The following is a 25,633-nucleotide window of genomic DNA, read 5'->3' as shown; positions in this document are numbered from 1 at the left end:
GGTCTCTATCCATTAACCTAATTTTTTGGATCTCTCGATCCAACTCTTCAATACAGTAGCCTCGATCAATGAATTGACCTTTAAGAAACTCCGCTTGGGAGTCAAAAGTCTCCAGTTCAGTGCAGTTCCGTCTCATACGGAGAAACTGCCCTCTAGGTATATTACTAAGCCAGGGGTGGAAATGGCAGCTCTCTTTATGGATGTAACCATTCACAGGCGTGCAGTGAAGGTGTAGTGACGGTGCAGTGTGTGCAGTGAAGGTTTAATGAAGGTGTAGTGAAGGTGCAGTGTGTGCAGTATGTGCAGTGAAGGTGTAGTGAGGGTGCAGTGAAGGTGCAGTGAAGGTGCAGTGAAGGTGTAGTGAAGGTGTAGTGAAGGTGCAGTGTGTGCAGTGAAGGTTTAGTGAAAATGCAGTGTGTGCAGTGAAGGTTTAATGAAGGTGTAGTATGTTCAGTGAAGGTGTAGTGAAGGTGCAGTGCGTGCAGTGAAGGTGTAGTGAAGGTGCAGTGTGTGCAGTGAAGGTGTAGTGAAAGTGCAGTGTGTGCAGTGAAGGTTTAATGAAGGTGTAGTATGTTCAGTGAAAGTGTAGTGAAGGTGCAGTGTGTGCAGTGAAGGTGTAGTGAAGGTGCAGTGTGTGCAGTGAAGGTTTAATGAAGGTGAAGTGAAGGTGCAGTGTGTGCAGTGAGGGTTTAGTGAAGGTGGAGTGTGTGCAGTGAAGGTGCAGTGTGTGCAGTGAATGTTTAGTGAAGGTGCAGTGTGTGCAGTGAAAGTTTAATGAAGGTGCAGTGTGTGCAGTGAAGGTTTAATGAAGTTGCAGTGCATGCAGTGAAGGTTTAATGAAGTTGCAGTGCATGCAGTGAAGGTTTAATGAAGGTGCAGTGTGTGCAGTGAAGGCACAGTGCATGAAGTGGGGGTTAGGTGTAGGTGCTGTGTTACCCCCACACCTTCCTCTCATCTCCATCCTGTAGCAGCTGTAAGTTGCTCCTCTTTTCTTTCTCCTGGCCCGCCAGCGAGGGGCTTTGAAGGTGTGTAGGTCCTCCAGGAGGAGATACACTGCGTCCCTGTGAATCAACCCAAGTGTAAATATGACTTGATACATGCCCTCCTGGAACACGTCCCGAAGACAGCACAGACAGTACCAACTTTTGAGAGCCCCGCAGTGCCTAGGAGAGACACAAAGAGGACATGCTTTAAAAAGGTTACAGATCAGTCTTTCAGCACCGCACACCTACGTGTCCTTGGCACATGGAGATAGGATACATGGTTACTTGCACTAATGTAGACCATGATTTTATATTTTTGATACACTTTTTAAATAATTTTTTCAGAAAATAATAAATCAGCAAAAATATTTATTCAAAAAAATCAATATATCAAGAAAAAAATCAAAATAGTTTTTAAAATAGGAAATCATTTGAAAAGCTTATCCAAGAATATAAAATTGAGGCCCTAGATAGTAATATTACCTCACTTTGGTGGAGATCTATCAAAGTGCTCTATTCTAAAATGTTGTAAAAAAAAATAAATGTAAAAGGGTATCAATAGAAAGCATTTGCTGATTTTACTGGTTTCCATGGTGATTGCTCTGCACTTAGTACTTTATACCACTTTTTAGAACACTTTGATAAATCCCCTCCCTGCTGTGTTCCCATATAAGAGACATGCTTACTGCTTAGCTCTCGAAGGCTAGCAGATAATACAATACCCGGAAGATGTTCACCTTACACTAAGACACATAGCTCTTATTGCCAGTATGTGGAAGATTCATAGTTATTACTGGGTTAAGATGCAAAAATGACAATGTGTAGACGATGCACGGGGAAGTCCCACTATGTGGGTTTCACTATCTGACCTAACACAACTAAAAAAAAAAAAAACAACTTCCAAATAGACTACATATCCCGAACAAACAATACATACATAATAAGTGAGAGCTGAGTGTGTTTGTGATTTATTTACTAAACACAGAGCGGTAAAAACTGAACTGCACAAGTCAAGCCAAAATAGATACGGTAAGTTAAAATACCTAAAATATAGAACTTTCCAAACACGTATTTTAGCCTAATTGTAATTTTTTTAAATTTTGTTAACTAATTTATAAATTCGCCTTGTAGCCAATAAACCCAAAATTCTATTAATCGTTTTGTAATTTTCAAATACAAAAGATGCCTGGATAAATGTGTACACGAGACAAAAGGTTTTATTCATCTGAAACCTATGGGAAAAAAAACAACAACTAAGGACTGCAGATAAAATCCGGGACATTTGGTGAGTTGTTTACAGTTAAAATTAAAAGCATATACTGCAGGGAGCACGGGAGAAATTTGCCTCTATAAAAAGTAGACAAGACCAGTATTGAAAGATAATTAAGCGTCTCCACGGCAGCATTAATCAATATAATGGGACAGAAAGATATGGTCTAGAGGTGGATCAGCGATCATTTAAAAAAAATCTTTAAAATGATAGTAAAATAGTTTCAGAAGCACTCTGCCAAAGGCTGTCATAAAACAGACATAGGGTTATTTACAAAAGGCCAAGTGTAATGCTTCAAACTTGGACAAACATTGTCATGCTTTTATTAATATTAAAAATGTAAACTTGATGGATGAAGCTTTATATATGGTGCTCGACATTTGGTGGAGAGGGCAGGAGGAAGTTTTCAGGACCTTTGGGGATATACATAAAAAAATGGGCTAGTCCCTTTTCCACAGAGCTCCAGTGAGCACGAAGTGGGGATTTAGGTTCACTCCTAGGAGGAGCGTGCTTATGTTATCGGTTATATAGGATGTGAGAGACTCTTAGGAACAAGGTAAAAAAATAAGCAAAATAAACCGGTAACTAGACCGGTGAACTGGAACTGCATAGTAGCTCTATACCCAAGAACGTGTGTCCCTTTGTGAATCTTTGGTTGGGTTGCCGGTTGGAAAGTGGCAATTTGCGACAAGTCCCAATCCTGCATGTTTGATGGTCTAGCAGGGTTGGGTTGAGGAGGTGTCAGGCCCAGGGTCCCTAGTAGAGCAGGGGAGTCTATCATGTTGGGGATCTTGTGGATAGTGCCATACTGCCATCATGTGAAACTGTGAGGAATCTGGGTGACATCCATCTGTTTTCAATTCCCACTGCTCTCAGTTGGCTCGTGATCGGGTTCATTGATCGGCGCCACTGCAAGGTAGATCATGTGAGGTCTTGATAGAATTTGAGGTTGGCGCTTTCAAAGGTGTATGGTGTCCTGTCCTTCAGAGTCACCATCAAGAGTCGCTTCTCTTGAGACAATGAGCAGCGTACTATGAGGCAAGTGCCCTATTGGTCTTCGGGAGATCCCATCAAAGGAGAACTGTTTGGCTTGTGCCGGAGGCAGGATAGAGGCCACAAGGTGTCTCATGAAATGTGGGAGCTCATCCGGTGTGACGGCATCTGGGATACCCCTAATTTTGAGGTAAATGCACCGGGATTTGTCTTTCAGTGCTGTGTATTGGAGAGAGGCATGCATGATTTGTATAGAGTCTTTTAGGGAAGACATACCCTGTTCAACAATGCCCTCCTCTGTTGACTTGACCCTATCTGTAATAGCCTGTACACAGCCACATCAGTTGCCAGCAGGTTTTTAAGCTCCGCCACTAGGTCGTGGAGGTCCTGTTTGGTGACAGGTGCTGACCTGGCTTGCATGTCCATCAGTGCTTGTTCTGTTCCAGCTGGGCCAGGGTGGATTTGGCCTGTGCGTCTTCTGGCTTCATGCCATCATCTGGCTTTTCACGATCTCCCAGTGCTGCCATTTTAGGCTGGGATTGCCGCTGGAGGAGAGTTCTAATATCCCTAGATCCCGAGGGTAGGTCTGATTTTGGTCTTTGTGACCACCGCCCCATATCGGGTGAGTGGTCCAGCTGTGAAGCACTGGATGCTGTGCCGGAGGTGGACACTCCTGTGGTCCCAAGGCAGTCAAGTAAATTAATCCAGTCAAGGTCTGGAGGGCGATGGTAGGCCCCGGACCTGCGTTTCTGCCTTTTCACCTTAGGAAAACGGCATATGTCAGTGCGGGTTTGCAGTTTGAGGTAGGTACCGATAGGTTTGCAAGGTATCGTGCGGATTATTCTCCTAGAATCACGCTTTTATCAGGATTATACGAGGAGCTCATGGAGAAAGCGTCTGCTCCGTCTCAAGGTCAGGCTCCACCCTTTCCCCCCCATTTTGCATTTCTTTTTTTACTGAGCTCCACAACAGGCAAAAAAATTAATTCAACAAATAACCTATTAGAAACAAACAAAAGGTATATGAGAGCCATAAGCACCTCCTATTTCTTTGCTGCTAATGGCATCTATCTTGCCTCCAAAACTATCTAGAAAACTTACATTTGATGGGGCATACCGCCTGCCTAAACCAACAAGGACACCACCAACTGCTACATGGGATGTTATTGTCCAATGCTCTTCCTCCCAGGATAGGGGTCATATCCACAGGGCAAGAAGCCATATCTTTTTGACGAATCCCAGCTCATTTTCTACCAAGACCTTATGAGGTCCACATTTCAGTGGCGCCGGTCTCTCAATTTTGACTCATGCCAGCTGTGGTTGGCCGGAGCGGACTACAGATGGGGGACTCCTAGAGCTCTGATGGCGACCCAAAAACGGGACTGTCTATGAACTCTCATCTGCTGCAGAGTCACCCTTAATCCTTAAGTTGCTAGGATTCTCCATAGTAAACAGAGACTGTGTGAGGATCCACAAAGCTGTTGGACAGAACATGTAAGGACTACCTATTATTCATAGAGTTCCTGATAGTATGGCCCTCTTATTCTTTCACTCCGTGACGGTCAGAATGATGGCTAATGATTCCACATTATGGGGGGTCAAATACAGCTTAACAATGGGGAAACTGTGCAACTGCTCCCTAATTTCACACGTCATGTTGTGTCGCTGTGTGTGGGTATTGCAAGGTATTGTGAGAAAGAAACACAACTTTCCCTATCTGAAATAACACAACTAAAGAAACAATATATACATAATAAGTGAGAACTGAGCATGTATGTGATTTATTTACTAAACACAGAGTGGTAAACACTGAATTGCTCAAACCAAGCCAAAATAGAATTAGAATTTTCCAGACACACATATTTTAGCCTATATTTTTAAAAAACCTTTTTTAAAACGAATGTATCGATGAATTCATCTTGTAGTCAATAAACCCAAAAGTCTATTAACAGTTTTGTGATGTTTAAATACAAAAGATGACTTGATAAATGTGTACAAAATTGGATACTAATTTATCAATTTATAGTAATACTGTACAATATTCTCTGCTTTGGACTGTGATTTAAAAAAGTCTAATCTCATTGGACTTCAGAGCTCACATTAATATAACCTATAGAATTTATGTTTCCAATATCAGTTTTAAAGTTTGCTTACCACTGACGCGTTTTATGATGGAGCCACTAGACAACAGAATCTAATACGTTAACTCAGTAGTCATCAAGGCTTGAAAATACACCCGAATGCTCATTTTAGAGCGATATAGCTGGTATACAAACTTCCACACATAAAAGATGTGCAATATGTTTTTAAATTTACCCGGAAGACCCAATTCAAGGTCCTGGGAGTATATGGACTGTTCTGTTGCCTCATAGGAGTATGGGCTGTAGATAAATTGATAATAACTGATAATAACTAAGGTATTACCTTTTGTGATAACATAATCGCTAATTTTACATGTACCTATTTTAATGTTACTTGGGTCATAACTAATGTGATGTAGCCTCTCGTACGTCTATTTAAACTGCCCTAATCAGCTCATTATTATGCATGCTAGCAACTAATATTACATAATTAGTATTCAAATGAACTGCCTGAATAACTTTATGCTGCTTCAGCTCGCAGCAATGAATATAGCTTGACAGGCGGCAGCGGGATATCGCTCCAAAAAAAAATGACCCTTCGCTTGAATCGAGGTGATAAAGCTTCCCTGGTATCTAGCCGAATTCATGTATATTTATGTGCATATAACTATTTAAGTACCAATTAGTCTATTACAGTAATGCTTATACGCACCATAACAGTGCTAATGCATTATAGGGATAAAGAAAAAAGACTAAAAATAATCACTAACAATAACAGATGATTGTCCATTCACTTGTAATATTCTCTTGGAATTTGGATGTTAATTTAATCCTTGTGTGTGTATATATAATATATATACACACACAGTATATAATATAGCCAGTGCTCTCCACTAACATTGGTACTGTCCCCCCCTTGGTAAATATAAGCAAATAAGGCTGTGAAAAATTGTCTTTTATGTATAAACTTTAGATATTTTGTTCAGAAAATACACAAAAAATATTCTGCTCTCATGAATATCACACAATTCCAAACACAACACAGGTATATCCCAAACGGAACTTTGTTAAATATATTTGTGGCACAATTATTGCCACCATTTTAGTCAATACTTTGTGCTTCTTCCCTTTGCCATGATAACAGTTCTGAGTCTTCATCTATACTGCCTGATGAGGTTGGAGAGTACATGGCAAGGTATCGAAGACCATTCCCCCATACTGAATCTCTCCAAATTTTGATATAGACGCTGGTGGACTCTTCAGTTCACCCCACAGGTTTTCTATGGGGTTCAAGTCAAGGGACTGGGAATGCAATGGCAGGACCTTGATTTTGAGGTCAGCAAGCCATTTTTGTGTTTATTTTGCTGAATGTTTTGGATCATTGTCCTTTCAGAAGATCCAACCATGGCCCATTTAGGCTTTCTGGCAGAGGCAGTCAGGTGTTCATTTAATATCTGTTGATATTTTCTAGAATCCATGATGTCATGTATCCTAACAAAATGTCCAGGTCCTCTAGCTGAAAAACAGCCCCAAAACATTAAAGAGTCACCACCATATTTAACCATGGGCATGAAGTACTTTGCCATATGGCTACCTCTCTGTGTGCGCCAAACCAACCTCTGGTGTTTATTGTCAAAAAGCTAAATTTTGGTTTCATCTGACCATTAGAATGCGATCCCATTTGAAGTTCCAGTAGTGAAGATGCTCAAATTTATTTTTGGATAAGAGTAAAGGCTTTTTTCTTGAAACAGTGCCAAACACTTGTTGATGTAGGTGATGTCGGATTGTAGTTTTGGAGACTTTCCGACCCCAAGATGGAACTAACTTCTATAATTCTCTAGCTGTGATCCTCTTCACAGTGCTTTGAGACAATATAGACCCAGGTTTTTTCCAGCTTTCATTATGTGTTAGAGTTCCTGCAGGCAGCGGCTCAAAGCTTCTGTCCTTTCTTGCAGTTCGAACTGTGGCTGTTTCTGCATCTTGAGAAAGTCCCGTGGGCGGGACGAAACGCGTCGATGAGCCACAGCTGTTAACTCGACACCCTGATCAGCTGTTGCAGGAAGAGGTCGGGTACAGGAAATCCCCGTGAGTATCTACTTGAAGCGTGTTCTGCTGCCGGCCGGTCCTCGTACACCGCGGTCTTTTTTGAAGGCACCGACCGTGGTGCAACGCGTCCCCTGTTGGAGTGCCTTCTCTACTCACCGCGGTCTTTTTAGAAGACTCCGACCGCGGTTCAGCACTGCACTCCTTACACGCCGGATTTCGTCCTGCTCCCGAGCATTCCTCTGGTTTATACCTCGGTGGGGGCCCCCACCGAGGTTAGGTACTTTTATTGAGCTGTTTCATTTATATTTGTTCATTTTTATATCATTGTATGTTTTTTATATTTCGAGATAGCTATATTAGACTATATATCATATATTATATCAATCTCATTAATTATAGATCTATTTAGCTATCTTTTTATTTATCATCTAATAATAAATACATTTATATTGGTATACAAATACTTTTGTTCATCTTTTCAGTTTATTTAGGTGCGCACATGCATTTTATATCGTGAGCTTACACTCATATTTAGTCGCTTGTATATGTATGTTGCTGCCCATTTTGATTTATTTTTCGATATTAACTACACCGTGTTTTTTAATTTGTTACAATATAGACCCAGTCCTCTTTTTGATTGATTCATAACATTTCCAGTTGACTGGAACGTCTTAATTATTGCCCTGATGGTGAGAAAGAGCATTTTCAATGTTTTTGCTATTTTCTTATAGCCAATTCCTACATTGTGAAGCTCAAGAACCTTTTGCCACACATCACATCTATATTCCTTGGCCTTACACATTGTGATGAATGACTAGGGGAATTTGGCCTATGTGTTACCTCATATTTATTCCCCTTTGAAACAGGAAGTCACGATTGAACAAGTTTCTGTTCCTAGCAACCCAGGTGTACTAAAAAAAATGTAAAATCTCAGTGGGGATATGCTTCAAATATATTTTTCTCATATGAATTCATATGGATGCCAAAACGTATGCCACATGTATATTAATCAACAAAATACAGGTAGCGCCAAGAAAAATACTCCAAACACAATAGTATATAATAATAAGAGCAATACAAAACACACAGGATATTAAAAGAGTCCACAATAAAATTTGAAAGAATAAAAAATACCAAACTGTACGGCAAAGTCTCAAAGGTGGCAATATATCTTCTAGTACTGGTATGGGACTTTTTTGGTAGCTTCGCTTAATAGCAGTATATGAAAAGGAAGTAAAAACAGAGGCAAACCAATAGTGCAATATGGTAATACGTAGTAGGACAAATGACACTTAGATAAGATGTCAACTCACATATGGTAGAGCTATAACCAGCTCTAGGTAAAACGGCATGCAGTGGTATACAATCCCCACTTGCAGGATATCCCTCTGGTTTTGGTACGCAGAAGAATGGTGGTAAATCACAACAAGATAACGATGGGGTAGATCAAATGGAATGACAAAAAAGCAGCCAATAGTGTTCTCTATATAGTTAGGTAAGTATAAATAATGTAAATAAAAATATACTTACAATAGAGTGAGCAGACTAACCGCTCTATGTATCAAGCCTGGGTGGTATAATCCCCACCAAGGAGTTCTTTGGTTGGTTGTCCACATTAGGTAATGGGTCCAGATGCCAGGTAAAAGTATAAAAATACATAATAATAAGTTCTAAAAATATATGGGCTTTCTCAAGTGTTTTTACCACTTGTTTTTCACCATTTCTCTCTTATATGCTTTACAATCACATTGGCCTCTTTGTGGGTTCATTCACTAAAACAGGGATTGTAGAGAATTTACAAGACAACTTTTATGCCAATGTTGTTTTCTACTGTTACATTGGGGTAAGAACTGACAAAGTGAAAGATCCACCATCGGGGTGTTTTTTTTTTCTTTTTCTTTATAACATACAGTGTATTCCTTTAGTTCCATTAAAAAAAAAAAATACAGAAACACATTAAGTTTAAAAAAGAGAAAAAAAATACAGACCCATAGGACTTCAGTCCATAATCAATTTACAAGGGGGCTCAGTCTAACCCTGATTCCACTGTCCCTTATTTCTATCCAATTGACATCTTTTGCAGGAGCTTATTATTTTTGTGAGTATTTAACGGCTTTCACAACAATACAAGTGACAGTAATATTGTGGTGGAATCTCGGTAAAAATAAATTTAGTAGGCCGAGATTACCACGTGGCATGTGTACGTGCATATGCTGACGTATCGATCAGTTGGTTGCACGAGGCAAGATACGATCAGTAGTGTACGGAGCATGTGCAAGAATACAGGATATAGTATTCCCCTCCTCCATTGTGCTGGACAAGCCATGCGGTCAAACAGGAAGTTAATTCTTATTTGTGTTGATTGGTTAAGAGAATGTGCGGGTGGAGCTTAATATGGGAGGAGTTATATGCCTATATAAGGAGCCTGCACTATTGTCCGGGGCTCAGAACTTGTGGTATTTTGGTGACGCTAGTCCCTCTGAGTCCCGATCGGTGATCCAATAAAGAATCTCTTCCTTCCTGAAGAAACCTGTGTCCATCTCTCTGTGCTTGGCTTCCGTCAGTTTCTCCGGTATCATTTGGTGCATTGGCCGGGAAGCTCATCGTTCAACGGTAGCTGAGAGGCAGAGGCGTGAGACGGTCTATCTTTGCCCACGTTCTCTACGGCTGCACCCCTGAACTTCTGCGTGGACCTCCCTTCGTCTCGGCGCCACTGGGCCGTTGTCCAGGAGATCATCGGCCTCTACGTGAGAAGTGCTGGGGTGTCCCCGTCGATGAGTGTGAACTCAGGTTCAGGAACGAGGAGGTAAGACAACTGCTGTTTTAGACGGCAGGACCCACTAGGGGTATACCGATTGTGCGGTAGGCCCAAAGGGGTTTTGAATCTGTGTATCTGCCCCCTCTGTCGGAGGGAAGGAGCGAAGGCGCACCGCTCGATCGAACGCTCTTTAGTCAGACCGTTTGATTCTGTTAGTCAGGCGGGGCTCTGGTGTAAATAGCCCTAGCCGGACACCGGTGTCTTGTCTAGACTAGCGTTCTAGGGTGTATATTTTGTTCGCTAGGTCGGAGGGACCGGGAGACTAAGCGGCGTCTGTGTAAATTCGGTTCGCTAGCTCTCATCCTATCTGGGCTAAGTGGGAAGGCGTGTAAATTTGGAACCCACTAGACTTTTGATAGTGCGACTAAGAGGCGTCTGTGTAAATTCGGTCCTCTAGCTCGCTATATATGTGGTGATTGGGCAGTGTGGCTAACCAAAACGTATGTAGATTGTTTTTAGGTAGTCCATTCAAGGTACTGGCCAATAGTTTAGTTGGGAATTGTAAATGTGTTAACGATTGTTTAGTAAAGTGTATATCTTGTTAGATAGCGCGAGCTCAGCCGTCTAGCGAGAGTGTTAATAGTGTGTTGCTGTATCATAGTGCACGGTACCATAACCCTGTATATTTACTGACACTGTATATAAGTACTAATCATTGTCGTCCATTGCATGTTTAACACCATAACCACTAATAATTGTATTGTGACCTTAACTTGTGCTTTGACCTATGCTAACCGTACTGTAACTGCTACTTGTAAAAGACGATGTTACTGGGGTGTGTTATAGACGGGTAATTCGTATATAGAGAATTATAGCGTGGGTGACTGTATAGTTACGCCAAAGGGCATAATATTGATTATATAGTGACTGGTGTAACAGCTGTGTGTGTACGGGAATTCCCTGAGTGTTTATTGTTATTGTGTACGTTTCACTTGGTAACCGTACCACGTGGTGCTGTTGCCAGAGGAAACGGGTGTGACTGTTGAATAGTACGCGTGTATAGTATTCGTTGTCGACGACGTTCCATTGTTAAGTATGGGTGCGTCGCAGTCAACGATTCCGGATCCCTTAGGTTGTATGGTGAAGAATTTTAAAAAGGGATTCAAAACTTGTGATTTTGGGGTTAAGATGTCTCCTGTACGTTTGGTTACTTTGTGCACTAGGGAGTGGCCTACTTTGGTTGCGGCATGGCCGCCACGTGGCAGTTTGGATCCAACTCTGGTACAGCGCTTACACGTGGCTGTATCGGGTAGGCCTGAACTTTACGGCCAGTTTCCTTATATTGACTGTTGGAGACAGGCCGTAAATGACTCGCCAAAATGGCTCCAGACATGCCACGAGGAGCAGTGTCGCCTCATGGTAGCTAGGACTTGTTCGTCCACTAGGACCGGTGTTAGGCCCATTTTGGACACGCCCCTGAGTCCGAGATCCCTTTGCCGCCCCCTTACTTTCCGTTAAGAAGAAGTGACGCAAATGCAGGAAGTCCTGCAACCCTCCCCTCATTACCCCCATCCACTTCCGCTTCCTCCTCCAGTACAGGATCCACCCCCCCTCGTACTAAATCTCCCCTTCCGGAACCAGAACCCACCCCCATTAGAAACGAATATCCTGATTTGGCGCCACTTCAGACTTCCGGTCAAGCTTCATCTAGCTCGGCTCGAAGTGTTTTATTTACAACCTTTTCCCAAAGCCAACCTCCCACATCCCCATACCCTATCTCTCCCCGACCGGAACCCATGACTGACGCCTCTCTACGTAGCCCCATCCAAACCCGACAGTTGACTGGTGCCCAACAATTAAAGCACTATCAGATGCCTCTTCGTCTGAATCCCGGGTCAGCTTATATCGATGCCGCAGGTCAAATGGCACACGCTGACCCAGTCTTCGTATATGTCCCATTTACCACAACCGATCTTTTAAACTGGAAGACCCATAATTCCTCGTATACTGAGAAACCACAAGCTATGACTGATCTGTTCACCTCAATAGTACAGACGCATAATCCGACATGGGCTGATTGCCAGCAGTTACTAATGACTTTATTTAACAATGAGGAAAGGACAAGAATAAATCAAGCAGCCATAAAAGCACTAGAGGATAGAGCCCGTGCTTTGAACCAAGCTAATCCAGCAGCATGGGCCGCAACACATTATCCCAACACTGATCCCGATTGGAACGTAAATGGTGCTGATATGGTTCAACTCAGAGCCTATAGAGACGCTATAATTGCTGGCATGAAAGCAGGAGGAAAGAAAGCCATTAACATGTCGAAGACAGTTGAGGTGATCCAGAAAAGCGATGAAGCGCCCAGTGTCTTTTATGACCGATTATTGGAGGCATACCGCTTGTATACCCCCTTTAGTCCGGAAGACGCAGATAATTCCCGAATGGTTAACTCCGCCTTTGACAGCCAAGCTTACGGAGATATTAAGCGCAAGCTACAAAAGTTAGAAGGGTTTGCAGGTATGTCCATCAACCAACTAATGGAGGTAGCGAATAAGGTTTATATGAACAGGGATACAGAAAGCAAGAAAGAGGAAGAGCGCAAGATGCGTAAAAAGGCTGATATGCTAGCGGTAGCGATCGCAGGCGTAGATAGACGGGGCCCAGATAGAGGCGATAGTAGATGGAATGAGGAACCTCTAAGTAGAAATCAGTGCGCTTACTGTAAGGAAGAAGGGCATTGGAGAAATGAGTGTCCGCGAAGAGAACAGTCTGAGAGAGACAGACCTAGGTCAGGTTACGGAAACTTTAGAGGCAGAGCGAGAGGTAGAGGAGGCCCCGGAGGGAGTAATGGTTATAGAGGGAGTAATGGGAACAGAGGAAGTGTTAGGGAAGACAGGTATATTCCAGCAGCGCAAAGGTCCCGCGATAGAGAAGGTAGGGACTTTGTAGGATTGGCTGACACGGTCATGGAGGACTATTGATACCGACCGGGCTCCATCCCCCTTGGTCGAGCGGAGCCTATGGTCGATGTATCAATAGGGGGAAAAAGGAGTGCGTTCATGATCGACACTGGTGCTGAACATTCAGTGGTGACTAATCTAGTTGCTCCTCCATCTGGAAGGACTATTACTGTGATAGGAGCAACTGGAAGAAGTGCTGAAAAACCGGTTCTTAAAAGTCGACTCTGTACATTGGGAGGCCACGTAGTAAAACATCAATTCCTTTATATGCCTGAATGTCCAGTCCAATTGCTGGGACGTGATATGCTATCAAAATTACAAGCGCAGATTACGTTCCTACCAAATGGAACAACATCCTTAAAGTTTAATGGACCTTCAGGTATTATGACTGTATCCGTACCAAAGGAAGAAGAGTGGCGACTTTATACAGTGTTGACTAGCCAAAAACCTAGGAGTGATGAGACATTATTCAACATACCAGGAGTTTGGGCAGAGAACAACCCACCAGGACTGGCCCGCAATATTCCACCTATAAAAATTGAACTGAAACTTGGGGTTTATCCAGTGAGCCTAAGACAATACCACATCCCGCAGAAGGCTAAGAAGAACATTCAATCCTATCTGGATAAGTTCATACGGTATGGTATCCTAAAATTCTGTACTTCCCCCTGGAACACCCCATTGCTGCCTGTTCAAAAGCCCGGTACAGATGAGTATCGACCTGTGCAGGACTTGAGAGCAGTCAATGATGCGGTTGTTAGTATACATCCAGTTGTACCCAATCCATATAACCTGCTTGCTTTAATTCCGGGCGGGGCTACTTACTTCACAGTCTTAGACCTCAAAGATGCCTTCTTTTGCCTCCGAATTGCCGCAGAAAGTCAATGTATTTTCGCTTTCCAATGGGAGAACGCTGTAACGGGCTCAAAACGCCAAATGACTTGGACAAGACTGCCCCAAGGGTTTAAAAATTCACCTACCCTATTTGGTTCAGCTCTAAGTCAAGATCTACTGGATTTCGAGTCCATCCCAGGAGAGTGTGTATTGTTACAGTATGTAGATGACTTGTTGATAGCAGCAGTTACAAAAGAAAAATGTCAGCAAGCAACGCACGATCTACTACACATTCTCTGGAAGGCAGGATACAAGGTGTCCAGAAAGAAGGCTCAGTTGTGTTTGCCAACTGTCAAGTATCTGGGATTCCATATCTCTGAAGGTCAAAGGATTATGGGGCCAGAAAGAAAAGAAGCTGTCTGCCAAATACCAATACCCAAGAATAGAAGACAAGTGCGAGAATTCTTGGGGGCAGCAGGCTTCTGTAGGATATGGATTCCCAGCTACGCGATACTGGCAAAACCTCTGTACGCAGCTATCAAAGGTACAGAGCACGACCCCTTCTTATGGACCCAGGAACAGCAAACGGCATTTGAAGATGTGAAGAAGGCTTTGATGAGTGCCCCAGCATTAGGTCTACCTGATCACACACGACCATTCTACCTGTATGTACACGAGCAAAGAAGAATGGCTGTGGGAGTATTGACACAGTACTTGGGATCATGGCAAAGACCTGTTGCCTACATGTCTAAGCAATTGGATGCAGTGGCCAGCGGACTTCCACCTTGTCTAAGAGCCGTAGCTGCAGCCGCCCTGCTAGTAGCTGAAGCCGATAAACTCACTCTGGGTCAAGAACTTTATGTACGAGTCCCACATGCAGTACAGACGTTGTTGGATTACAAAGGAAATCATTGGTTTAGTAACAGCCGTATGACCAAGTATCAAGCAATGTTGTGTGAAAATCCCAGAGTGCATTTAGAGACTGTAAACACCTTAAATCCAGCTACCCTTTTGCCACAACCTACTGAAAGTCAACATGATTGTTTGGAAGTAATGGATGAAGTATTTTCAAGTAGACCAGATCTTCGTGATTTTCCCATCCAGAACCCCGATGTTCAATATTACACCGACGGCAGTAGTTATGTGAAAGAAGGGATCCGCTATGCAGGATATGCAGTAACAACAATAGACAAGGTGATAGAAGCTCGGCCACTGGCAAAAGGAACATCAGCACAAAAGGCAGAATTGATAGCACTAACACGAGCGTTACAATTGGCTGAAGGTTTAAGAGTAAATATCTATACGGACTCTAAGTATGCGTTTTTAACCACTCATGCCCACGGAGCTTTGTATAAAGAAAGAGGACTACTGAATTCAGAAGGCAAAGAAATCAAGTACGCAGCTGAAATCCTACAACTATTGGAAGCAGTGTGGGAGCCGAAAGAAGTCGGTATTATACATTGTCGAGCGCATCTGAGAGGAGATGGTGATGTAACCAAAGGAAATCGGATGGCAGATAGTGCAGCTAAGCGTGCTGCTGAATCAGGAAGACAGGAGTATGTGGGGCATATAGCTGCTCTAATACCAACCCCACTGTCTCAATGGACTCCAGTTTATACAACTCAAGAAGAGGAGTGGTTAAAGACTGAACCGGGAAAGTATTTGGAGAACAAGTGGTATCAGCTAGAAGATGGAAGAATAGTCATACCAGCATCACTAGCAGTAGAAATTGTCCAGAACTATCATAACGGGACACATTCTGGGAGAGACAGTACAGAAGAATCTCTCAGGAAACATTTCTACATACCAAGATTGTCCAACTTGACTCAGGCCATTGTACGTAGATGTGTAACGTGTGCTAAAAATAATGCAAGACAAGGACCAGTAAAGCCACCAGGAGTCCAGTTTATGGGGGGACTCCCCATGTCCGATCTACAAATAGACTTTACAGTGATGCCTAAATCGGGTGGACATCGTTACCTGTTGGTAATTGTGTGCACCTATTCAGGCTGGGTAGAAGCATGTCCTACTCGTACAGAGAAAGCAGGAGAAGTTGTGAGATTCCTGCTACGAGAAATAATACCCCGATATGGACTACCCTGTTCTATAGGATCGGACAATGGTCCAGCTTTTGTTCATCAGTGCCTACAACAACTGACTCATATGCTAGGTATAAAGTGGAGGCTTCATACTGCATATAGACCCCAGAGTTCTGGTAAGGTAGAGAGAATGAATAGAACTATTAAGAACCAGTTGGCTAAAATGTGTCAGGAAACCCAACTTAAGTGGAACGTTCTCTTACCTATAGCTCTATTGCGAATCCGCAGTACCCCTACCAGAAGGATGGGCCTCTCCCCTTTTGAAATTATGTATGGGCGACCACCTCCCGTACTTGGTAACTTAAGGGGGGATTTGAGTCAGTTGGGAGAAGGAATTACCCGGCAGCAGGTTGTAGAGTTGGGTAAGACTATGGAGGAGGTACAGAAATGGGTACAAGATAGATTACCTGTGAATATTTATCCCCCTGTTCATAGTTATCATCCAGGAGATCAAGTGTGGATTAAAGAGTGGAATAATGTACCGTTAGGGCCCAAGTGGAGAGGTCCTTATGTTGTTCTTTTGTCTACCCCTACAGCGATAAAAGTAGCCGAAGTGACTCCGTGGATACATCACTCCAGGGTTAAGCCAGCAGCAGTCGATTCTTGGCAAGTTACAGCAGATCCAGAGAATCCCTGCAAGATCCGGTTAAAACGCACTACTCAGTCGGAGTAACGAGGAATCGTGTGGATTACAAATTTTATTGTTACAGGTGTGAGTGAGAAGGCCATAATAAAGCCTGTCCGCTTACCAACACATAGTGTATAAGCCAGGAAAGTCTCGAAGGGACACCTGTGAAGACGAGCAGAACTCCATTCCCTGCAGCCCTCACATCCTGGAAGCTGAGGCTCCATCGCACGGACGAAGACTGAGGATGACGGCGAAAGATGTGCTTTTGATTGTGTTTATTTACATGTGTTTTTATATTCAGGAAGGTAGAGGTACCGACACTCCTAGCTGTGAGGTATGCATTAAGACTACGAGAACAGGTAACCATATTTCCCAAACCCTAATTTGGCATTCACAATACGAATGTAAAGGAGAGGTATCAAGATGTAGATACCTAAATATAGACTATAGTGTGTGCCATTTAGGAGTAGGAGAACCTAAGTGCTTCAGTCCGGAGTATCAACCTCGTACAATTTGGTTGACTCTCAGGAATGGAGATCCTCAGGGGACCCTAATTAATAAGACGGTGTTAGAATCCGTACATTCTTCGGGTGTTCTGCTATTTGATGCGTGTAAAGCGATATCGAGTGGTAGAAAGCCGTGGAATGTATGTGGGGATCTTAGATGGGAGAGGACGTATGGATCTAACGATAAATATATTTGTCCCAGTAGTAAAAATAAATATGTGAGTCCTAGATGCCCAAATAAAGACTATAACTTTTGCCCATATTGGTCTTGTGTGGGGTGGGCGACTTGGGGACAGACAGTAGATAAAGACATGATAGTGACTAAGTTGCCGACTAGCCCATTTTGTAAGTCTATGGAATGTAATCCCATCCATATACTTATCCATAACCCCGATAAGTTCTTAGACAAATATGGCAATTTATTTGGGTTTCAAATATACGGGACGGGTTTAGATCCTGGGACAGTATTGTTTATAGGGATAGAGACTGATACGGTATCCTCCCAAACTCATCAAGTATACCATTCCTTTTATGAAGAGATGAGTATAGATAATAAGATCCCCCATAATGCTAAAAACCTGTTCATTGACTTAGCTGAAAGTATTGCCGGTAGTCTTAATGTTACCAACTGCTATGTGTGTGGAGGTACTAACATGGGAGACCAATGGCCTTGGGAAGCAAAGGAGGTAATGTCCGGTTCTGAGGCAGTTGACCAACTAATATCTACACAAGCCGATTATCATTTGAGTGTTAGAGGTAAATCTGAGTGGAGATTAAAGACCTCCATCATAGGTTATGTTTGCATAGCAAGGAAAGGAATAATGTATAATACTTCTGTAGGAGAATTAACCTGTCTAGGGCAAAAAGCTTATGATGATGATACTAAAAATACAACTTGGTGGTCGGCTTCAAATGTCTCAGAACCATCTAACCCGTTTGCTAGATACGCCAATTTAAAGGATGTGTGGTTTGATTTATCCATCACATCTACCTGGAGAGCCCCAGCAAGTTTGTACTGGATCTGTGGTAAGAAAGCCTATTTGGAGTTGCCACAGGACTGGGAAGGGGCATGTGTGTTGGGTATGCTCAAACCATCCTTCTTCTTGTTACCGATTGAAACAGGTGAGACTTTAGGTGTTAAAGTGTATGATGTGAATCATAGGAAGAAAAGGGGACCCATAGAGATAGGCACCTGGGAAGATAATGAATGGCCTCCCCAGCGTATCATAGATTATTATGGGCCAGCCACGTGGGCTGAGGATGGTACCTTTGGTTACAGAACCCCTATTTATATGCTCAACCGTATTATAAGATTACAGGCGGTGGTTGAGATTATCACCAACGAGACATCACAAGCGCTCAATCTTCTAGCGAAGCATAACACCAGGATGAGGACAGCAGTATACCAGAATAGATTAGCCTTGGATTACCTTTTGGCAGTAGAGGGAGGTGTATGTGGGAAGTTTAACCTAAGCAATTGCTGTCTTCAAATAGATGACGAAGGGCAAGCAATAGCTGAGCTTACTAGCCATATGGTTAAACTAGCGCATGTGCCTACTCAGGTATGGAAAGGGTACAATCCAAGTAGTTGGTTTGGTAGCTGGTATGAGTGGTTTGGAGGGCTTAAGGCAGTGGTAGGTGGAGTCCTACTGATTTTAATGTTGTGTCTACTCCTGCCGTGTCTTATACCCTTAGTAGTTAGGTCTGTGCAAAGCCTGATAGGAAGTATAGCAGAGAGGAAGGCTGCTGCACAGATAATGGCGATATATAAGTATAAGGCTCTAGATCAAGGAGAACCAATGCAGGAAGATGAGTGTTAAAAGATTCACATCATAAGATAAGTCTGGTCTGGTTCAAGGTAACTTGCGGTGTAAGCAAAACTAAGGTTAAGTGATGCCTCAAGTAATTGTGAAATATCAAGAGGCATCAAAGGGGGGAATGTGGTGGAATCTCGGTAAAAATAAATTTAGTAGGCCGAGATTACCACGTGGCATGTGTACGTGCATATGCTGACGTATCGATCAGTTGGTTGCACGAGGCAAGATACGATCAGTAGTGTACGGAGCATGTGCAAGAATACAGGATATAGTATTCCCCTCCTCCATTGTGCTGGACAAGCCATGCGGTCAAACAGGAAGTTAATTCTTATTTGTGTTGATTGGTTAAGAGAATGTGCGGGTGGAGCTTAATATGGGAGGAGTTATATGCCTATATAAGGAGCCTGCACTATTGTCCGGGGCTCAGAACTTGTGGTATTTTGGTGACGCTAGTCCCTCTGAGTCCCGATCGGTGATCCAATAAAGAATCTCTTCCTTCCTGAAGAAACCTGTGTCCATCTCTCTGTGCTTGGCTTCCGTCAGTTTCTCCGGTATCAATATGACTTTAAACTATAATAAATATGTCAGTGTCAGCAAAATACATTGGGCGTCCTCTAAATTATATTACAGTTTCATTAAGAGTTATGAGTAGGTCATAAAGCCTCTTAGAGTCTTATTTATGATTGTGACCGTTTCTCATTCTCACCAGTTATAAGCTTGAAGTATTTCTATGGGTGAGGATTACTGCAGATGTGAGTCTAGAACACATTTATGTCCAAAACATAAATAGTACCAACATCTTCGGGATTATCATTCAAGGTCAAAGGGCCCGTACCGAATTGGGCAAAACCATCCGACTGCATATGGGGCCTTTGGGACTGCAAAAATCGAAACAGCGAAACGGTCCAATTAAAAGCTTCTCTATCAGAAGCCAGTGGTTGGACCTTGCGTGGCTTCCCTGACGTCACATAGAGGCATTGAAAGCAACTCTGAGACCTTCGCCAAGTGCAGGATTCCAGGTAAGTTATAATTATTAGTTAATTTAGACTTATTTTTTGGTTTGGGGAGGGGACCAAAGAATAATGCCCAACAGGGCACTTATTCTTGAAAAACAGAGACGAAAAGGGTTGGAGTAAGAAAATAAAAAACTATTTTTAATAAAAAAAATATAGCACAACGCTTAGGTAAATAAAGGAATGATTTTGAATGTGGTGCAGGACTTTGTCATTACCAATATGTATTACTTGTATATATGATGGACCATTCAGTCTGCTAATGATTATGCCGATCAGGCTGACAGAGCATCATGGGATATGCAGTCCGCGACATTTGGAGTGCCAGGGTACACCGTCATTGATTGATAACTTAGGAAGGTATATCTTGCAATGCAGTGGTTTATTTCATTTCAGTACATTCTGTATTGATCCCCCTGTGCTGACAGCTTCTCTGCTTCTCTGACACTGGCATTTATCTATAATAATGCAATTCCATTGTTTACTCATTTATTGAATGCTTTTCTATTTCGCAGCTGCTCCGTTCCCATGCAGATAATCTCCGTGCCTTGATTAATCCTCACATTTGATTGTCTTATTTACCATTTTCTATTGAACGCTCCCGAGGGAAATCCGCAGACAAGGAGGATCTAGCGACTGGCTATGCACCTCTGCTATTTTACCAAAAACAATGCATTCCATTTTCATTACAATTATTTGTACAGATTCCGATATCCTATGAGCTAAATAACACGTACAGAACAGCATGCAAGGATAAATTTAATAATTTTTATTAATAATATTTTTTTGCTTGGTACAAATACTAATTTAAAGCTGCACTGTCATGGCCGCATCCGCTTTCTTTTGTTTTTAACCCTCCTCCTGGCTCCACTACATCTAATTGCCCGCCTAGTCACCCCAAATGTCCCTAATCCCCCATATTGCCTATTTTTTCATTTTTATTTTATGCCCTGAACTAGGTCCTGGACGCCGCCATCTTTGTGTGGGCCAATGAAGTCCCGTGGGATACGTCATCTGCCCACACTAGATAGCGCTATGAAATTCCTGCGCATGCCCAGTTAAACACTTGGGCATTCGCTATTGTCTGAAATTCAGACGGGAATTTCGTCTATTCATTCATGAGAAAGACGAATGCCACGAGTAGGGGCATGTCTACTAAACAGTGAGCAGCATGTGACTGCTCACAGTTGTAAAAATAATTTTTAAAAAGCCCCCCCTTCTAATAAATGGCCCCATGGTGGGGCATCTATTAACTAGCTGGGGGGACACTCTGTGGGGGCTATTCAACTAAATAAGGTACATAAGGTCCCCCTTAACCCCCACCCATGAGCGGCGGGTGGGGGCCCTAAAAGACAATGGGGGGACCTAGCTATTGTCCTTCCCCCTCCCCATGACAATAAGGGGGAACCTATTGTCCTTCTCCCCCTCCCCAGCCCCCACCCATGGGTGACGGGTGGGGGCTAAATTAAAAAAATACCCTCACTTCCCAGGTGACTAGGGGTCCCCAAGCCCCTAGTCACCCCCACCCAAACAAAAAAAAAGAAACTAAAGCCCTACCTACCCCCCTCACCCTAAAAATAGTGAGAGGGGAACAATAAAACTACCTGTAAAAAAAATGAAAAAAAGCTAAAATTAAAATCCATAAAGACCGTCAAACTTATAAAATAAAAAAAGACCTGAGCGCCAAAAAAATGCCGAAAAAATAAAAACCCGATGCTAAAAAAAATCAGACTGCTCTCCGCAGCACAGGTAAAGGCTTATAAACCAGGTACGTCCGAGGTCGTTAATGTTAACCAGGTAATTACCTGGTACGTCCGCGGTCAAAAAGGGGGTTAAAAGGACATTGCAGACCCCTAAAGCAGCTTAGCTTGCTGAAGTGCTTTATATGTGAAGAGTGTGTCCTTTATTTTTCATGTTAAAAAAGTGCAAATATCAATAGAAATTGGCACTGTGATAAATGAACCTTACACCCTCCTGGCTGTCAATCAGAGAACTGGTCATGTTGCTTCCTGGTTGTTTAGCTCATTGGAGCTAAACTCAAGAGGCAGCAATTGCTCACTGCACCTGCCTTGCAAAGACTTCTCTTTGAGCTGCATCGGGAAGTCTGTGATTGGACAGCCATAAAAAGTCTGGGCGCAGTTAGAAGACAAGGGTTTGGCAGCTTTGCAAGCTGTTTTTAGATATATCCTAATGAAAAAATGCTTAATTTAATTAATTTGAAGTGGTCATTGTGCCTATAGCCTGTATTTGCAGCATGGACATTGTTTCTATAGTCATATATTTAATAATACCCATTTAAATATGTCAGTCACCTAATCACTCCCCATTTCAGGTATGGGTATTCTTTCATTTTACTTTTTACCTTCAATGAATGTAAATAAACAGCAGGGCGTACTTTACCTCTAGTAAATCTCTAAAGTAAATTCTCAAAAACAAAAATTGTACCCGCGCTGCAGAACATGTTGGTGCTATATAAATGTAAATAAAAATATTAATGTTGGCTGCAGAGCTGACTACTGGCAATTTCCTCATGCGTAGCCTGTCCACATTTTAGAATGTACGTGTCCAGGACAGTTAAAGTCAATTTAAAAACAACCGATCACATAGCATTCAAACACGTTCTTCACGTGTCCTGTTTTATGTTGTTTTTTTGTATGTTTTTTTTTTGTGATGTTCCTCACCTTGGGTCCAAAAAAAGCCCAGTGCAACAGCGTCATTAAATGCACTACAGGTAATCTCTGCCGTGCAATTGGACGTCTGGAGTCGAGAGCTCTGCCGTATTGGGGACTGTATTCCACCAGCTACAACGATGAACATGTTTTCACATATATGCTTATACATAATTTAAAGGGCGCATTTTATTTCTGAGTGAGGATTTATTATGTTTATGCCTTAGGTGACTCAGTAATCTGCCTGCGGGCCTCCCCTCCTTTACATCATAAATTCAGCAAATGTTATTTTGTTTCCTCCTGGGGTCCATATTACAAACAGTGATTTGCTTCACTCTCCAGAGATTCAGAGATTTGAGCAGAGTTTCTTATAGAAACTGTGGGGCACTTACCTTGCGGTGTCCATTTATGGCACTAGATCACTGGATGTACCTAGCGACAGAAGATACTCGTATTACTTAACACTTGCAACTGGACGGTTCCTAATCACACCCTGAAGGCATTGTTAAGAACAGCTTGGAATGAATTATGGAGGCTTACCGCCATTGGCGTATAAGCCGAGAACACCTGAGAGACAGTTTTTCATAACAATTACAGACCCTTTTGGGAGCATATATCAAACTATGCAGTTTTCTGTTGGCAAAATGATAAACCATCACTGGGAAAGCTGTAACTAGAATGGGATGAAGACCTATTTAAGCTATCTGACCTCACCTTGTATATAATCTCTCACAAAAAAAAAAAAATATGCAATAAAAATCTTTCCACTGATATTTTTTGCTTCTTTGTGCTGAAATGTCATTTTTTAAAAGCTATTTTGAGAAGATAACCAACTACTTTAAAACGTGTTTTGGTTATGTCATTTTTCAAAAAACATAAGATTTAAAAGGAACACATGTATTCCTAATGCTATAGTGTTCTCCTTACTATGTAGGTGTCCCTCCCCCCTTTTAAAAAGTATGCTATCTTGGGGTGCGCTCGTCTGGCCGGCCGATCATCAATCTTGACGTTGTCCGCCAATCCAATTCTCTACAGGGGAGCTGAGTTGCACCAATCCAATGCTGTATATGAGAAGCATTGATTGACCAACCAAGTCGGCAAGTCTAACTCAGTTATTGCAGTGGGAGCGCCTCTAGTGGTTGTTTGTGTTTAACCCCTTAAGGACACATGACATGTGTGATAACCCCACAATTCTCATTTCATCCTCATTTTCATTAGATATGATAGAAACATAGAAACATAGAATGTGACGGCAGATAAGAACCATTCGGCCCATCTAGTCTGCCCAGTTTTCTAAATACTTTCATTAGTCCCTGGCCTTATCTTATAGTTAGGATAGCCTTATGCCTATCCCACGCATGCTTAAACTCCTTTACTGTGTTAACCTCTACCACTTCAGCTGGAAGGCTATTCCATGCATCCACTACCCTCTCAGTAAAGTAATGCTTCCTGATATTATTTTTAAACCTTTGTCCCTCTAATTTAAGACTATGTCCTCTTGTTGTGGTAGTTTTTCTTCTTTTAAATATAGTCTCCTCCTTTACTGTGTTGATTCCCTTTATGTATTTAAATGTTTCTATCATATCCCCCCTGTCTCGTCTTTCCTCCAAGCTATACATGTTAAGATCCTTTAACCTTTCCTGGTAAGTTTTATCCTGCAATCCATGAACCAGTTTAGTAGCCCTTCTTTGAACTCTCTCTAAGGCAGGGGCGGACTGACAGGTCGGGCAGATCGGTCATGGACCGAGGGCCCGAGGCAGTCAGGGGGCCCGGCAGCAAAGCCATGCTTCTGCTGTGGAGATCAGAGATCTCCACAGTCAGAAGGAAGGTTGCAGGGGCCCATGGTAATACAGGGGGCCCCAGCGACCTGTCACCCTGCACTCCCATCCCCCCATTCAGCATGAGACCTGGCAGCTTACCTGCTCTCACTGCCAGGTCTCCCCTCTATCTCTCCCTGTAGCTGGTGCGCAGAGCTCCGTGTGAGGATGGGAGGGGGCAGGAAGTGACATCACATCCCCTGCTCCCCTCTCACACGGAGCACTCACAGCATGGATGGAGGGTGAGAACGGCAGATCCTCCCAAGCTGGAAGGAGGAAAAATACTCAGGCTGGTACAGGTAAGCAGGCTTGGGGTGAAGGGGTTAGACAGGGCAGAGGCACAAAGGGGTTTGGTAGAGATGAGGGATAGATGTGGTGAGACACCTCAATGATTTGTTTTTTGTTTATTTATTGTTTTAACATATTTTGGTTGGTTCACTTTTTATTTGTTTTAATTTCTTCATATTTTTGTCTAATATTTATTGATGTGTGTGTTTTTATCTTCAATTGAGAACTCATGGGATTTTTTAAAAATTGTTTTTAGTTTAACTAAGGTGCCATTACCATATTGCTTGCCTGCTTACATCATTTATTTTGTACAACTCCCTATATATTACTTATTTTGCTGTTTAAGCGAGTTCCCTATGCTAGAAATATGTAAATGTATCCAAAATTTAAGAAAGATGAAATAAAAATAATAATTATCAAATTGTTTAAAAAAATTAAAGGGAAACTATAGTGCCAGGAAAGCAAAGTTGTTTTCCTGGCACTATAGCTCCCTGTATTGCCCTCCCCGCATTCCTCCCTCCTGTAGTGCAGAAGGGGTTAAAAACTGATTCCAGTTCCGTTGCCCCTCTGTGGTGGTACAGGCTCCACCTCCGCTCCTTCAAGACCTAATGCGCATGCACAGCAATGGCCGTGTTTACATTAGTACTCCCCCCCCCCCCCCATAGGAAAGCATGCATAATGCTTGACACTGAACGTCCTCATGCATAACGTGAGGACGTCCAGCATCAGTTAGATCAGTGGTTCACAACCTTTTTCACTTGAGTTCCCCTTGGTAGCCCATTTCAATAAATTGTACCCCTCAAATTAGTGAAATGTTTGTTATTAATATAGTTGCTGTTAGTTCAAATTCATGTTTTTCTCTGCCT

At 42.5% G+C, this 25,633-nt stretch overlaps 1 protein-coding gene across 1 annotated transcript in view; it reads right to left on the bottom strand.

Annotated features, from left to right (window-relative positions):
* The window catches only part of WHRN (whirlin), a 182,815-nt gene that overhangs the window by 63,878 nt on the left and 93,304 nt on the right, over nt 1-25,633 (bottom strand). The window contains exon 3 of the mRNA XM_063432685.1: nt 945-1,163. Within this exon, the coding sequence (XP_063288755.1) occupies nt 945-1,163 (219 nt within the window). The remainder of the gene's footprint in view (nt 1-944; nt 1,164-25,633) is intronic.

The sequence above is a fragment of the Pelobates fuscus genome, chromosome 9, assembly GCF_036172605.1.
Source record: "Pelobates fuscus isolate aPelFus1 chromosome 9, aPelFus1.pri, whole genome shotgun sequence".
Taxonomy (NCBI): domain Eukaryota; kingdom Metazoa; phylum Chordata; class Amphibia; order Anura; family Pelobatidae; genus Pelobates; species Pelobates fuscus.
This window is presented reverse-complemented; position numbering and strand designations above follow the sequence as displayed.